We start from the raw sequence: 15,243 nt of genomic DNA on the forward strand, positions 1-15,243 counted from the left end.
CATCACCACCCACAAGGCAGTGACCACATGACAAAGCCCTCGGGTGGCCGCATTACTAAATGCGGGGTGGGTGGGGAGAGGAAGAGAAATAACAGAAAATGTGGAAATGGCAGAGGTGCTTAAGGACTTCTTTGTTTCGGTTTGCTCCAAGAAGGTTGGTGGTGATTGGACATCTAACATAGTGAATCCCAGTGAAAATGAGGTAGGATCAGAGGCTAAAATAGGAAGAGAACAAGTTAAAAATTACTTGGACAAATTACATGTCTTCAAGTCACCAGGGCCTGATGAAATGCATCCCAGAATACTCAAGGAGTTGACTGAGGAGATATCTGAGCCATTAGCGATTACCTTTGAAAAGTCATGGAAGACGGGAGAGAGACTCCAGAAGACTGGAAAAGGGGAAATATAGGGCCCATCTATAAAAAGGGAAATAAGGACAACCTGAGGAATTACAGACCAGTCAGTTTAACTTCTCTCCCCAGAAAGATAATGGAGCAAATAATTAAGCAATCAATTCGCAATTATCTAAACAATACTAAGGTGATAAGTAACAGTCAGCATGGATTTGTCAAGAAAAAATTGTGTCAAACCAACCTGATACCCTCTCAAAGAGAGCTAACAGCCTTGTGTGTGGGGGGGGGGGGGGAGAGAAGAGGAGGAGGAGGAGGAGGAGATGTGGTATACTTTAGTAAAGCTTTTGATACAGTCTCACATGACCTTCTCATAAACTAACTAGGGAAATGCAATTAGATGAAGCTACTATAACGGGAGTGCAAAAATGGTTGGAAAACCGTTCCCAGAGAGTAGTTAATGGTTCACAGTCATGCTGTAAGGCCATAACAAGTGGGGTCCCGCAGGGATCAGTTCTGACTCCAGTTCTGTTCAATATCTTCATCAATGATGTAAATAATGGCATAGAGAGTACACTTATAAAATTTGCGGACAATACCAAGCTGGGAGGGGTTGCAGGTGCTTTGGAGGAAAACATTAAAAAATTCAAAAAGTGACCTGGACTGTAAACATGAAAAGCTGAGTCAACTTACGGAAAGGGTTTGTCCGATCTAGGTAGAAAACCAGGGCCCTTCTTACATCCAAAGCATCTCATGGGGCTTAGGGTAGAAGACCAGAAGGAAGATGCCCTGGCTCATGTGGAAAGTAGACACCACCTTGGGAAGGAAGGCCGGGTGGGGCCAAAGCTGGACCTTGTCCTTATACAAGACCGTGTATGGCAATTCTGAGGTCAGGGCTCGCAGCTTGGAGACTCGCCTCGCTGACATCACCGCCACCAGGAAAGCTACTTTCCACGATAGGTGAGACAGGAAGCACGAGGCCAAGTCTCAAAGGGCGGGCGGGCCTGTGAGCTTGGACAAAACCAAATTGAGATCACACTGAGGGGCTGGAGCCTGAACTTGAGGAAAAAGTCTCTCAAGGCCTCTGAGGAACTTAATTGTCATGTCCTGGGAGAACACCAGTCTGCCCCTGGATTGGTGGATGAAAGGCGGAAATGGCCACCAGATGCACCCTGATAGAGGAGCGTGCCAGGCCCTGGTTCCTTAAATGAAGCAGGTAGCCTAAGATTGACTGCATGGAAGAACTCAAAGGGGAGATGCCCCGTTCAGCCACCCAATGGGAGAACCTCATCCACTTTGCTGGATAAGTCTGTCTAGTCGAGGGCTTTCTACTCTCAAGGAGGACCTTCTGGACCCCTTCTGAACAGGCCTGTTCCTCAGGGTTCAGCCACACAATATCCACGCAGTGAGGTGGAGGGGCGCAAGGTTGGAGTCCAAGAGTCAACTGTGATCCTACGACAGCAATTTCGGTTGGTAGGCAGGGGCCACAGAGGGAAAACTAACAAGCTTGATAGCATCCTAAATCAGTGCTGGAGAGGCCATGCTGGGGCAATCCCGATAACCTGAGCCTGGTCTCTCGATTTTCACTAGGACCTTGCTGATGAGCAGAATTGGAGGGAACGCATACATCAGGCTTCCTGCCCACAGCAGGAGGAAGGCATCAGAGAGGGAGCTCTTGCCCTTTCCCAGACCCCATCTGGAGCAAAACTGTGTAACCACCTGTTCTGCCTGGTGGTGGACAAATCCACTTGGGGAGTTCCCCACCTCTGGAAGGTTGTGCCAGGTACCTATGGGTGGAGCACCCACTTGTGGTGAGAGGAGAAGTCCCTGCTTAGCTGATCTGCTAGCGTGTTCTTGGCACCCAGAAGGTGACATGCTTCTAGGTGGATTCCGTGGCCAATGCAGAAGTTCCAGAGATGGAGTGCCTCTTGGCAGAGGGCCGAGGATCACGCTCCCCCTCGTTTGTTGATGTAGAACATCGAGGCTGTACTGTCCGTCAGGACTCTGACCACTTTGCCCGACAGCTGAGGAAGAAAGACCGCGCAAGCTCTGCATGCCACCCTGAGCTCTTTGACATTTACGTGTAGCATCATTTCCTCTGGGGACCACATATCTTGGGTCTGGAGGGTGCCGAGGTGCGCCCCCCCAGCTGAGGTCAGAGGTGTCCAAAACCAACTCAACTGAATGCTGACAAAGGAAACTCCTTACAGGACTTTCCCAGGGTCAGTCCACCATCGCAGTGAGGTAAGTATCATTGCGTGGATGGTAATGACCTCTTCCAGGTGGTCCCTGCATTGGGAGTAGATCATCGCCAGCCATTGCTGCAGGGGTCACATTCAGAGCCTGGCGTGGTGCACCACATATGTGCATGCTGCCAGGTGACCTAGGAGGCACAGGCACACCCTGGCTGTGGTCAGGGGAAACGCAGAGACTTCTGCAATGAGGTCCGTCTGTGTCCTGAATCTCTCCAGTGGCAGGAACGCCCTGGTGCAGGTCGAGTCAAGCACCGTTCTGATGAACTCTATCCTCTGTACAAGAACTAATGTGGATTTTTTGCCGTTTACCAACATGCCAAGGTGATAGCAAGTGGCTAACAGCATCATGACATCCCTTTGGACCTGGAGCTGCCCTTGACTAGCCAGTCGTCGAGGTATGGGTAGATCTGGCCACCCCAATGTCCGAGGTAAGCAGCCACCACCAACATGCACTTGGTAAACACGCACAGTGCTGTCGCTAGGTCAAACAGGAGGACTGCAAACTGATAGTGGTTGGGACCTACCGTAAACTGGAGGAAGTGCTTGGTTCCCTCAAAGATGGCGATGTGAAAGTATGCATTTTTCAGATCAAGGGCTGCATACCAGTCTCCCGGATCCAGGGAGGGGATGATGGAGGCCAGGGAGACCAGGTGAAACTTCATCATCGCTAGGAAGCGGTTCAAGTCTTGCCGGTCCAGGATACGTCACAGACCGCCCTTGGGATTAAAAGAGTAGCGGGAATAGAACCCCTAATTCCTGGTACTCTAGAGGAACAACCTCCACCACACCTAGCTGCAGTAGCCCCTCTGCCTCCTGCACAAGGAAACTCTTGTGAGAGGGGTCCCTGAAGAGGGACGGGGAGGGGGGTGGGAAGGATGGGTAGAAAGTAACTGAAGGGTGTAACCCTGCGCCACCGTACTGAAGGACCCATCGGTCCGATGTTATAGATGCCCCCACAATGAGGAAAGCTAGCAAGTATAGGGTGAGGATAGATCCTGGGAACAGTCAGATAGATCGCCTTCAGGCGTACCCTCAAAATGAGCACTTGCCCGCCTGCTTATTGCGGGTTGAGCTCGACAGAAAGGCCTGTTGGCTAGGATGCCACTTGTAGCCTCTAGATTTCTTATGGGGAGGCTCCTGAGGTTTGAATGTTGCGGGCAAGGCCGGGAACGCACAGGCCTAGCGTTTTAAGGGTCGTGCAGGAGTCCTTTAGGCCATGGAGCTTATTGTCAGTCTGTTCCGCAAACAGGGCTTGCCCATCGAAGGGAAGGTCTTGCATCAACAGCTGAGCCTCCATGGACAAGCCAGAGAGGAGCAGCCAGGACACCCGGTGCATGGCAACAGCCAAGGCTATGGTTCGGGCAGCAGTGTCTGCCACTGCTTAGAGCGTCACCCTGGCCGCAGTCATACCCTCCTCCATTATTGCCCGGAACTCCTTCCTAGAAGCTTCAGGAAGAGAGCCCTCAACTCAGCCATGGCTTGCCACATGTTAAAATCATAGCGTCCCAGGAGGGTTTGATGGTTCATAGAATATCAGGGTTGGAAGGGACCTCAGAAGGTCATCTAGTCCAACCCCCTGCTCAAAGCAGGACCAATCCCCAACTAAATCATCCCAGCCAGGGCTTTGTCAAGCCTGACCTTAAAAATATCTACGGAAGGAGATTCCACCACCTCCCTAGGTAACGCATTCCAGTGTTTCACCACCCTCCTAGGAAAAACTTTTTCACTAATATCCAACCTAAATCTCCCCCACTGCAACTTGAGACCATTACTCCTCATTCTGTCATCAGCTACCACTGAGAACAGTCTAGAGCCATCCTCTTTGGAACCCCCTTTCAGGTAGCTGAAAGCAACTATCAAATACCCCCCTCAATCTTCTCTTCCGCAGACTAAACAATCCCAGTTCCCTCAGCCTCTCCTCATAAGTCATGTGCTCCAGCCCCCTAATCATTTTTGTTGCCCTCCGCTGGACGTTTTCCAATTTTTCCACATCCTTCTTGTAGTGTGGGGCCCGAAACTGGACACAGTACTCCAGATGAGACCTCACCAGTGTCAAACGATCACCTCCCTCGATCTGCTGGCAATGCCCCTACTTATACATCCCAAAATGCAATTGACCTTCTTGGCAACAAGGGCACACTGTTGACTCATATCCAGCTTCTCATCCACTGTAACCCCAAGGTCCTTTTCTGCAGAACTGCCGCCGAGCCATTCGGTCCCTAGTCTGTAGCGGTGCATGGGATTCTTCTGTCCTAAGTGCAGAGTCCTGCACTTGTCGTTGTTGAGCCTCATCAGATTTCTTTTGGCCCAATCCTCTAATTTGTCTAGGGCCCTCTGTATCCTATCCCTACCCTCCAGCGTATCTACCTCTCCTCCCAGTTTAGTGTCATCTGCAAACTTGCTGAGGGTGCAATCCACACCATCTTCCAGATCATTAAAGATATTGAACAAAACCGGCCCGAGGACCGACCCTTGGGGCACTCCACTTGATACCGGCTGCCAACTTGACATGGAGCCATTGATCACTACCCATCGAGTCAGACAATCTAGCCAACCTCAACTGTAGGCTAGAGAATGAATAAACCTTGTGCCCAAACAAGTCTAGTCTCTTGGACTCTGTTCTTAGGGGTAGCCCCAGGTTGATCTCATTGCTCCTGGTGGTTAACCGCTTCTAACACAGTTCCTATTTTTAAGAAAGGAAAAAAAGTGATCCGGGTAACTACAGGCCTGTTAGTTTGACATCTGTAGTATGCAAGGCCTTGGAAAAAATTTTGAAGTAGTTAAGGACATTGAGGTCAATGGTAATTGGGACAAAATACAACATGGTTTTACAAAAGGTAGATCATGTCAAACCAACCTGATCTCCTTCGATGAGAAGGTAACAGATTTTTTAGACAAAGGAAGTGCAATGGATTTACTTTACCTCTATTTCAGTAAGGCATTTGATAGGGTTCCACATGGGGAATTATTAGCTAAACTGGAAAAGATGGGGATCAATGTGAAAACTGAAAGGTGGATAAGGAACTGGTTAAAGGGGAGACTATAACGGGTCACTCTGAAAGGTGAACTGTCAGGCTGGAAGGAGGTTACTAGTGGAGTTCCTCAGCGATCGGTTTTGGGACCAATCTTTTTATTACTGACCTTGGCACAAAAAGCTGGAATGTACTAATAAAGTCTGTGGATGACACAAAGCTGAGAGGTATTGCCAATACAGAGAAAGACCAGGATATCATACAGGAAGATCTGGATGACCTTGTAAACTGGAGTAATGGTAATAGGATTAAATTTAATAGTGAGAAGTGCAAGGTCATGCATTTAGGGATTAATAACAAGAATTTTAGTTATAAGCTGGGGACGCATCACTTGGAAGTAACAGAGGAGGAGAAGGACCTCGGAGTATCAGTTGATCACAGGATGACTAAGAGCCGGCAATGTGATGTGGCCGTGAAAAAAAGCTAATCTGGTCTTTGGATGCATCAGGTGAGGTATTTCTAGTATTTCCAGAGATAAGGAGGTGTTAGTACCACTATTCAAGACACTGGTGAGACCTCATCTGCAATATTGTGTGCAGTTCTGGTCTCCCATGTTTAAGAAGGATGAATTCAAAACTGGAACAGGTACAGAGAAGGGCTACTAGGATGATCCAAGGAATGGAAAACCGGTCTTATGAAAGGAGACTCAAGGAGCTTGGCTTGTTTAGCTTAACCAAAAGAAGGCTGAGACGAGATATGATTGCTCTCTATAAATATATCAGAGGGATAAATACCACGGAGGGAGAAGAATTATTTAATCTCAGTATCAATGTGGACATAAGAACAAATGGATATAAACTGACCATCAGGAAGTTTACACTTGAAATTAGACGAAGGTTTCTAACCATCAGAGGAGTGAAGTTCTGGAACAGCCTTCCACGGGAAGCAGTGGGGGCAAAAGACATATCTGGCTTCAAGACTAAGCTTGATAAATTTATGGAAGGGATGATAATGGAATAGCCTAATTTTGGAAATTAATTCATCCTCAACTATTAGCGGTAGATATGCCCAATGGCCTGTGATGGGATGTTAGATGGGGTAGGATCTGAGTTACTACAGAGAATTCTTTCCTGGGTGTCTGGCTGGTGAGTCTTGCCCACATGCCCAGCGTTTAGCTGATCGCCGTATTTGGGATCGGGAAGGAATTTTTCTCCAGGGCAGATTGGAAGAGGCCCTGGGGGTTTTTCGCCTTCCTCTGCAGTGTGGGGCATGGGTCACTTGCTGGAGGATTCTCTGCACCTTGAAGTTTTTAAACCATGATTTGAGGACTTCAGTAGCTCAGACATAGGTTAGAGGTTTGTTACAGGAGTGGGTGGATGAGATTCTGTGGCCTGCGTTGTGCAGGAGGTCAGACTAGACGATCATAATGGTCCCTTCTGACCTTAAAGTCTATGAGTCTATCACTAGGAAGTTGGGAGCAGGGTGGGTGTACAGCTACTCGTGGCCTTTGGATGGCACAAAGTACTTGTGCTCCTCCCTGCCACTCATCTCCAGGAGGGCAGAGGGTGTTTGCCACAAGGCATTAGTGATCTTAGAGATCCCATCATGAAGGGGAAGAGCCACCATGGCCGGGGCTGTGAAGCAGAGGACATCGAAGAGAGAGTCTGAGGGCTCCTCTAGCTCCTCTGCCTGAAGACCCAGGTTGGTAGTGACCCTCTTCAGTAATTCCTAGTGCGCTTCAGCATCATCCGGAGGAACCGGGAGAGGGGACCCCGTTATAGCCTCGTCTGGCAACAACTATGAAGATGCCAGTGCCGTAGGGTCCTCAAAAACCATCAGTGGCCCAGTGGCTTGTTCCCCTGCTCCCTCTTGGACCTGCAGGGTCCTTGCGCCCGAGGTTTTCTGCACCGGAGGAGGGCGGGAGAGAGAGACAGCTGGTCTCTCCGATGCTCCAGACACTGAGTGGGTGGTCTGGGAGGGCTGGGTGAACCCCCACGGGTTCCATGGGTATCACAGCACCAGCCACTGCGCCCGAGGCCACGGGGCCAGTTTCGGTGCCAACATAGTTGGTACTGGAACTTGTCCCACCATCAGGGAACCTCGCTCCAAACCAGGGCTGGATCCTGAGCAGTCACTCCCAGACAACCAGGACGAAGCAGAACGGTGGCTCTGTCCTGACTGGTGCTGGTCACGCCGCCTAGAGTCCAATCTGGAGCAGGGTCTTATGAACCGGTGGCACTTGATGAATTGGAACCAGCAATCTACATCTCATGCTTGACAAGCAGTACAGGGATGAGGAGTGGGACCAGGAGTCAGAACGGGCCCAGTGCCGGGATGCACCCGCATGTGGAGATGCCCTCCTAGGGGATCAGTGAAAGTCTGAGGAATGGCAACGTCGATCTCTCGACAGGTCCCTGGAGTGATACCATGGTCTCAGAGATATCAGGTATCAGGACCTGGGGGCCGCGTGCCTCCAAAGGTCTGCACCCAGTAGCCACCGAGCTGAGCTTCAAGCCTCTCTGCCCATATGCAAGGTCCAGGGAGCAAATGAGACTGCACCGCATCTGCCTTTCGCGGTCAGATGCATGGTGGCTACAGGAGGGCGAGCGCTGGCAGGACGCCCCCCCCTTGACGGGGAATGGTGACGCTGAGATGGGGACCGAAGCGGTCTGAACATGGGTTTACCCTGTGACCAGGGAACCACAGGAGCCAGCGTGGGTGGCACTGGGTGGGACATGATCTCCTGCGCTGCCTGCAGGGCCTCTGGCATGGACAGTACCTGGAGCTGATGGAGGCCTCTGCCACTATCCGGGGTAGCCGGCGGGGAGCGGGTTGGGCTACATCGCTCCACTGGAGCTTGGGCCAGAGATCCCGATGTGGGTGAAGAGCTGCCTGGCATTGGACCTTGATCACACTGTGTCTTATCCTTTCCCTTGTGGGAGGCTGGAGACTGGCCTTGCACTATCTTCTTGGGCTTCTTGGTCAGAGCCATGGATGGGGATCAGTGCCAGCCCGTGGACGATCCCAGTGGGGCGCTGCATACCAAGGTCACGGTGCTCGGCACCGAGTCGGAGAGCTGCTCCGGTGCTGGGGTGAGGGCAGACTCCAGAAGGAGCGCGATATTCATTTAAGAGCGCTCCTTCTTAGTCCTTGGCTTGAAGGACTTGCAAATTTTGTGCTTTTCACTAATGTGCCCTTCGCCCAAGCAACGCAGACAACTGCTGTGTGGATCCCTAACAGGCATGGGCCTCCTGGGGTAATCACAGGGCTTAAAGCCTGGGGACCGGGGCATGCCCCATCCTGAGGCAAAGTCCCGTTCGGGACCTACGAAGTCTCTAACTATAGCTAAGGGATTTATAAACACTAACAGAAAACTATGTTCACTATAATACAAGAAATAACTAGTTCATACAAATGAGCAGCAACCGCACTAGTTGAAGCAGCAACAGTTCCAGCACCATCACTGGTGGCAAGAATGAACTGAGGGTAGTGGGAACTGGCGGTGCCCTATATATCGTGGTATATGCATGCCACTCCAGGGGGCACCAAAGCTGGTCCTCTATGGATACTGTTGAGGGAAAAAACTTCTAGCACTGGTGTATGTGGTGAGCATTCAACTTAGGTGTGTGTGGACATGAGCAAGCACTCGAAGAAGTAAAAATGAAAGAGTCAAGATTGTCTGCACCATCTTATTAAGAAAGACATCTTATTAATAAGAAACTAAGAGACGTAAGGGAATCAGGATGAATCTACTGTAGATGCCTGGTTTTTAGAGATTGAATACAAAGTTACCAAAGCAACAAAATACACTACTGGAACTAAATTTTGCTCTCTCCTGCCAGGCAAAAAAAAAAAAAAAAGACAGTCCAAACTGTGGTCTTTAAATTCTGTTTCACTGCTGGCACATTTACTTTTAATGCCAGAATATAAGTGTCACACACAAGCTGACTTAAATTGGCGCACAAACAAGTTGAAGTGCAAGATAAACAGAATGAGGCCAAAGATGATTTTATGTAATCATACGTTTTAGAGAAACTTTGGCCTGTAAATTTATGTGGTTCTGGAAAGACGGATTATCTTATACGGTTGCAGACATGGCAGTGCTTTATCCAGATAAATTGTGTATATTCCTATGTGGAGTTAAATGCTTTGTTTTTATCTCAAAAATTGTTGCATATATTAGACCACAGGTACGATTTTCAAAAGGGCTCAGAGATGGCCCAATTCTGTTCCCATCGAAGTGAATGGTAAAACTCCCATTGTTTATTTTAATATGAGCAGATTTCAGCTAGCACGGAGAACTTTGGGGGCGGTGGGGAGGAATCTCATCCCAAATATCTGACAATCCAGTAAATAAAGAGATTCAGGATAGTCTTTTTAATTATAAGGAAAAAAAGCAACTTATTGCTAACTTTTATTTGAAAGCTATTTCAAATTATTGGTTTGCAATACTATTTAAAGTTTCAAGAGAAAAAAAAAACCTTAACTTGTATTTCAGTAATATTAAATGCATTTACCATACACAAAACAATAAAAAAAGCCACCACTTCATTAATCACTACCCTACAATCTTCTCTCAAATTCACAAAACATACAGACTTAACTCTGAACTTATTGAATAAATGGTTTTGTAATGATTTACAGTGTAATAAGATGCACGGAACTGTTTAGGCGATAGAATAAACAAAGTCTTGAGGTGCTGAACTGAGATTATTGAAGTAACTAAAGTGTACAATGCTAGTGTTGACACAGAAAATATAAACATTCATTGTGTATCCTTCAAGAGAAATAGCATACAGAACTGCATTTAAATTGCTAAGTTTGGAGAGGATATTATTGTATTCTGGCTGTAGGAGAAGAAACAAATGCCTGTTGTAAAGGAATGTGACATTGTTTATGGTTGCAGATTTAAAAGAGTGTAAGCTGCAAAATATGTGGGGCCCTACCAAATTAACCGCCCATTTTGGTCAACTTCACCATCATAGGTTTCAGAGTAACAGCCATGTTAGTCTGAATTCGCAAAAAGAAAAGGAGTACTTGTGGCACCTTAGAGACTAACCAGTTTATTTGAGCATAAGCTCACGAAAGCTTATGCTCAAATAAATTGGTTAGTCTCTAAGGTGCCACAAGTACTCCTTTTCTTTTCACCATCATAGGATTTTAAAAATTTTAAATTTCACGATTTCAGATACTTACACTGAAATTTCAGTGTAACCATGGAGATCCCAACCCAAAAAGGGGCCATGGAGGGGTGGCGATATTGCCACCCTTCTGCGCTATTGCTGGCGGCAGTGCTGCCATCAGAGCTGGGCAGCCGGAGAGCAGCGGCTACTAGCCGAGCACACAGCTCTGAACGCAGCACTAGCACAGAAGCGAGGGTGGCATGGTGTGGGGGCAGAACCAGCCCGATGGGTGGGCAATGTGTGCGACTGCCCAGGGCACTGTGGTTGGAAAGGGGGGGCTCTGTGGTCAACCCCAAACACAGCCAGCCCAAGGCCCATTTAACCCCCAAGTGCCAGGGCACTGGGCCTGGAGCCAGGGAAGGCCAGGGCTGGGGGCACTATGGCCGAGGGCTCCTACCGTACAAAGGGCTCCTATGGCTTGTCCTAGCCAGGCTGGTGAGGGACAGGACTTCCTTTTCCCCTGCAGGAGCCACTCCCGGGGCTGGGTCAGACCCATCTCCAGGAACCTCCCCCTATTGCAGGAAGCTCTGCGGCTGCTAGCTGGGAGCCAAATTCTGAAGGTAGCACCACTGCCAGCAGCAATGCAGAAATAAGGGTGTCATGGAAGGGTATTTCCATTTTTACTTCTGTGCCGCTGCTGGCTGCCTTCAGAGCTGGGCGGCCAGCCAGCATCTGCTGCTCTCCAGCTACCCAGCTCTGAAGGCACCGCAGAAGTAAAGGTAGCAATACCTACTCCTGGGGGAGTTCTCTGCCAAAAAATTAAAAATTCTGCACACAATATTTTAAAATTCTGCATATTTTATCTGTCAAAAACAACAGTATAATCACTCCAGTTTCAATTATTTTGGTAATTTTTTTCAAAATACCTATCAACAATGCCCATAACAACGAAAGACTCCTCCAGGGGTAGAGAGTTAAAGAAACTCCTACAACAATCCAGTTGGGGGGTGCTGGATGGGGCCCCCAGACACCTGAACGCCCCTCCCCCAGAGCCCAGCTGTGGGGACACTTGCACCCTCCTCCCCCCAGAGCCCAGCCACAGGGCAGCCGCCAGCACAGACACTTGCACCCCCAGACCCTTTACTCCCCCCAGTTTCTTTACTGTTCCACCAGGGAATATGGTGTGACGTGGCCCTGCCCTTTCTCACCCTTTGCCAGAGCTGGGTTTTTCAGTCACTCTCCCATCCCCTGGAGAATGAGGAAAAAGTCCAGCAGCCAGACCATGCAGAGCCTCTACCCCCGCCAAGTGGGGCACTGCAGAGGCCAGTGGCCAGCAGCTCTGCAGCCCCAATTCTGCAGGGGAAACAGTCTAATTCCCATATCCTTTGAGTATCTATAAAGTCAAGCAAGCTTGTAAAAATGAATCAGAGTGCTGTTCAAACTGTGACTTTCATGTAACTGTGACTATTTATGCCTAAAGGTTTAGCAAGAGACAATATTCAGTAATATTTAAGAAATGGGAAAAAGAGTACTAACTGGCTACTTTAAAAGTGTCAATACTGTTTCTATAAAAAGAACAGAAATTGAATTAAAACAGAAGTTTTTCCGCTTAAACTGCATTAAGATCAAGAAAAAATTATCCCTTTGATTTTTTCACCCATGTCACCACCTTTACTTTAGAACACAGACCCCAGAAGGATTTCAATCCCCTACCTTCTCCTCCTCAAAACACCATTCTTCCATAAGGCCCATCAGTGTTAACACACCACTATGTCTTGGAGTAGGATTCAAGAAAACGACAACTGAGCCATTATGCCTTGCAACCACTACGTCTGGTGTTTCTACAATAAGCTATTTTGTAGTTTTGTTTTCTTAGATTGCAAGCTCACTGGGGCAAGAACTAAAACTTTACTCTACATCCTGCATAGCATCACTTATGCTATCAGTGATCATATTAGAAGAAATCTATAACAAAGATCTCTATACTAATTTGATTTCCAGTATTAGAAAAACTATTTGAAAAGTATTAGAAATATGTACCTATCAATTACAGTTAGCAACAGGTTTGCAAGTTTTAAGAAATTAATATTTGGCCAACAATTTCATTATCCCTTTTAGTTCTACTGCTGATTTGGTACTAAAATTGAGTTGTAACAAACCATGCAAAATGCAGAGATACACCACATTTATTGTCTGATTATTTCACACTGATTATGATCTGGCTACATCAGCAGCCTCAAAACTAGAATTTCTAAGCGATAAAGAAAGGTGTTTATACAGTTTTTGACTTCCAAAAGCAAATAAAAAGGGGTCATCTTAAAATTAAGATTTTTGGCTTTTACGTATGTATACTCCAAGTCTGATGCTGAACATATTAGATATAACTTTAATATGTCTTATAACAGAAAGAAGAGTCGAGACAGGCGATAAAATTGATTGGAAGCTTTTATATGCATGTCTGTTTCTTTAACTGTTTATAGGAGACAAATGAAAATATCATAGAAGCATATAAAATAATAGTAGAAAGAGGTTAACTAAGAGCAGACCTTTTTCCTCTTATTAAAAAAAAAATGACGACATTTAATGAAACTCAAAAGCAAATTTACAACCACCAAAGTAAATAGTGGACCAGTTAGAAAAAAAATAACCTGTGCAACTCACTAATACATCATCATTGAGGCCCTGAGCTCAGTAAAATTTTAAAAAGGGATTAGAATATTTTTAGGGACAATTAGAGCATATACATTTACTTTAAAATAGGATAAAAAATAAGATGTAAACCCATCATGGCATAAACCAGCTCTAACTGATAAAGATCCTCAGTGGGCAGCTTAAATCATAATTGTTCACTCTGGGATGAGAGAATACTGGACTACATAGTCTGATCAGGAATGGCAATTCCTATGTTCCTAATTGTTCTATCACAGATGTCAGATGGAAGGCACAAGATTCCAATTACTTGTACATTTCAAGTCACATTCTAAGAGGTCTTAATTCTAAACTAAAATCACACACACTGAAGTAGTCTTTAGAAGAAGGTGATTAAAGAAAAAAAGCCAGCACTGAACTGACATTCATCTTTTACAATAATTTAGGACAGTTTTTGTTAAAAAAGCATTTTAGTTGGAAAAAAAATAAGATTTAGAGTTACCTTGGAGGCTTATGGTACTGGCATAGGAAGTCGAACCTATCATCTGGCACAGGTACCCGAGACTCATTTGGATCAATAGTGCAGAAAGGGAAGTTTTCTGCTGCTGCCTGACTTTTTGTTAACACATTAAAGAATGTTGATTTCCTAAAAACAAAAAGAAGACCCTCTTAATCCAGTTTCATTTAGAGCAGGGGTTAGCAAACTTTTTGGCCCAAGGGCCACATCAGGGTTGCGAAACGGTATGGAGGGCCAGGTAGGGAAGGCTGTGCCTCCCCAAACAGCCTGATCCCAGCCCCCTATCCACCCCCCTCAAAACCCATGACCCATCCAACCCCCCCCCCGCTCCTTGTCCCCTAACCACCCCCTCCCAGGAACCCCAGCCCCTGACTGCCCCCCCAGGACCTCCCCCCGTATCCAACCCTGCCTGCTCCCTGTCCCCTGACTGCCCTGACCCCTACCCAGGCCCCTAGCCCCTGACAGGCCCCCCAACCCATCCAACCCCCCCCGCTTGTCCCCTGACCGCCCCCTCCCAGGACCCCCCATCCCTAACGGCCCCCCCGGACCCCATCCAACCCCTCCACTCCCTGTCCTCCCACTCTCAGGACCCCCCGACCCTCCAGTACCCCACCCCCTATCCAACCCCCCCGTTCCCTGACCACCCCCAAACCTCCGCCCCATCCAACCACCCTCTGTCCCCTGACTAATGCCTGGGACCTTCTGTCCCTCATCCAAAGCCCCCCCCCCCCACCCTTACCATGCTGCTCAGAGTGGCAGGACAGGCTTATTGGAACGCCTGGGAGGTGAGCGGGCGCAAGCGGTGCTACCTGCGTGGCAGCATAGCCACGGGGGAGGGGGAACAGCAGGGGAGGGGCCGGAGGCTAGCCTCCCCCGCCGAGAGCTCAGGGGCTGGATGTGGCCCGCGGGCTATAGTTTGCCGATTTCTGATTTAGAGGTATTAAAAAGAACAAGATAAAAAATTCTCTCATTCTATTCTGAGATCCAAAATACAAAGACCGGATCCCACAAAATAATTAATATTATGAACAAAGATCATACCACCATGAACTAGTACAGACCAGAAGAGGAGTTAAAAATTCATTAAACATTATCAGCTGTCCCTCTTCTAGTACAAGATGCTTTCAAAGGTACAAAGGGGAAAATGGAAACCCAACCCTCATTTGTGTCTTTAAAATTTTCTCACTAAATGTTATCAAAAACAAAAATAGAGGTACAGTAAACCAAAAGCAGATCACAAAAATGTTTTGTTCTCAGGGCAAAAACTACACTTTTTCCTACCATGCAAAATAAGATAAAATGGCCAGGCATGAAACAATTATTTTCTTATCCAACTGAAGTAGTTCCACACTGACAAATGAGAGTTTGAAACCCTTT

At 47.4% G+C, this 15,243-nt stretch overlaps 1 protein-coding gene across 3 annotated transcripts in view; it reads right to left on the bottom strand.

The window, feature by feature from the left end:
- The window catches only part of OLA1 (Obg like ATPase 1), a 228,775-nt gene that overhangs the window by 208,707 nt on the left and 4,825 nt on the right, over positions 1-15,243 (bottom strand). For all 3 annotated transcript variants that reach the window (XM_074967613.1, XM_074967612.1, XM_074967611.1), the window contains exon 3: positions 13,852-13,995. In XM_074967613.1, the coding sequence (XP_074823714.1) occupies positions 13,852-13,995 (144 nt within the window). The remainder of the gene's footprint in view (positions 1-13,851; positions 13,996-15,243) is intronic.

This window comes from Natator depressus, chromosome 11 (genome assembly GCF_965152275.1).
Source record: "Natator depressus isolate rNatDep1 chromosome 11, rNatDep2.hap1, whole genome shotgun sequence".
Classification (NCBI taxonomy): domain Eukaryota; kingdom Metazoa; phylum Chordata; order Testudines; family Cheloniidae; genus Natator; species Natator depressus.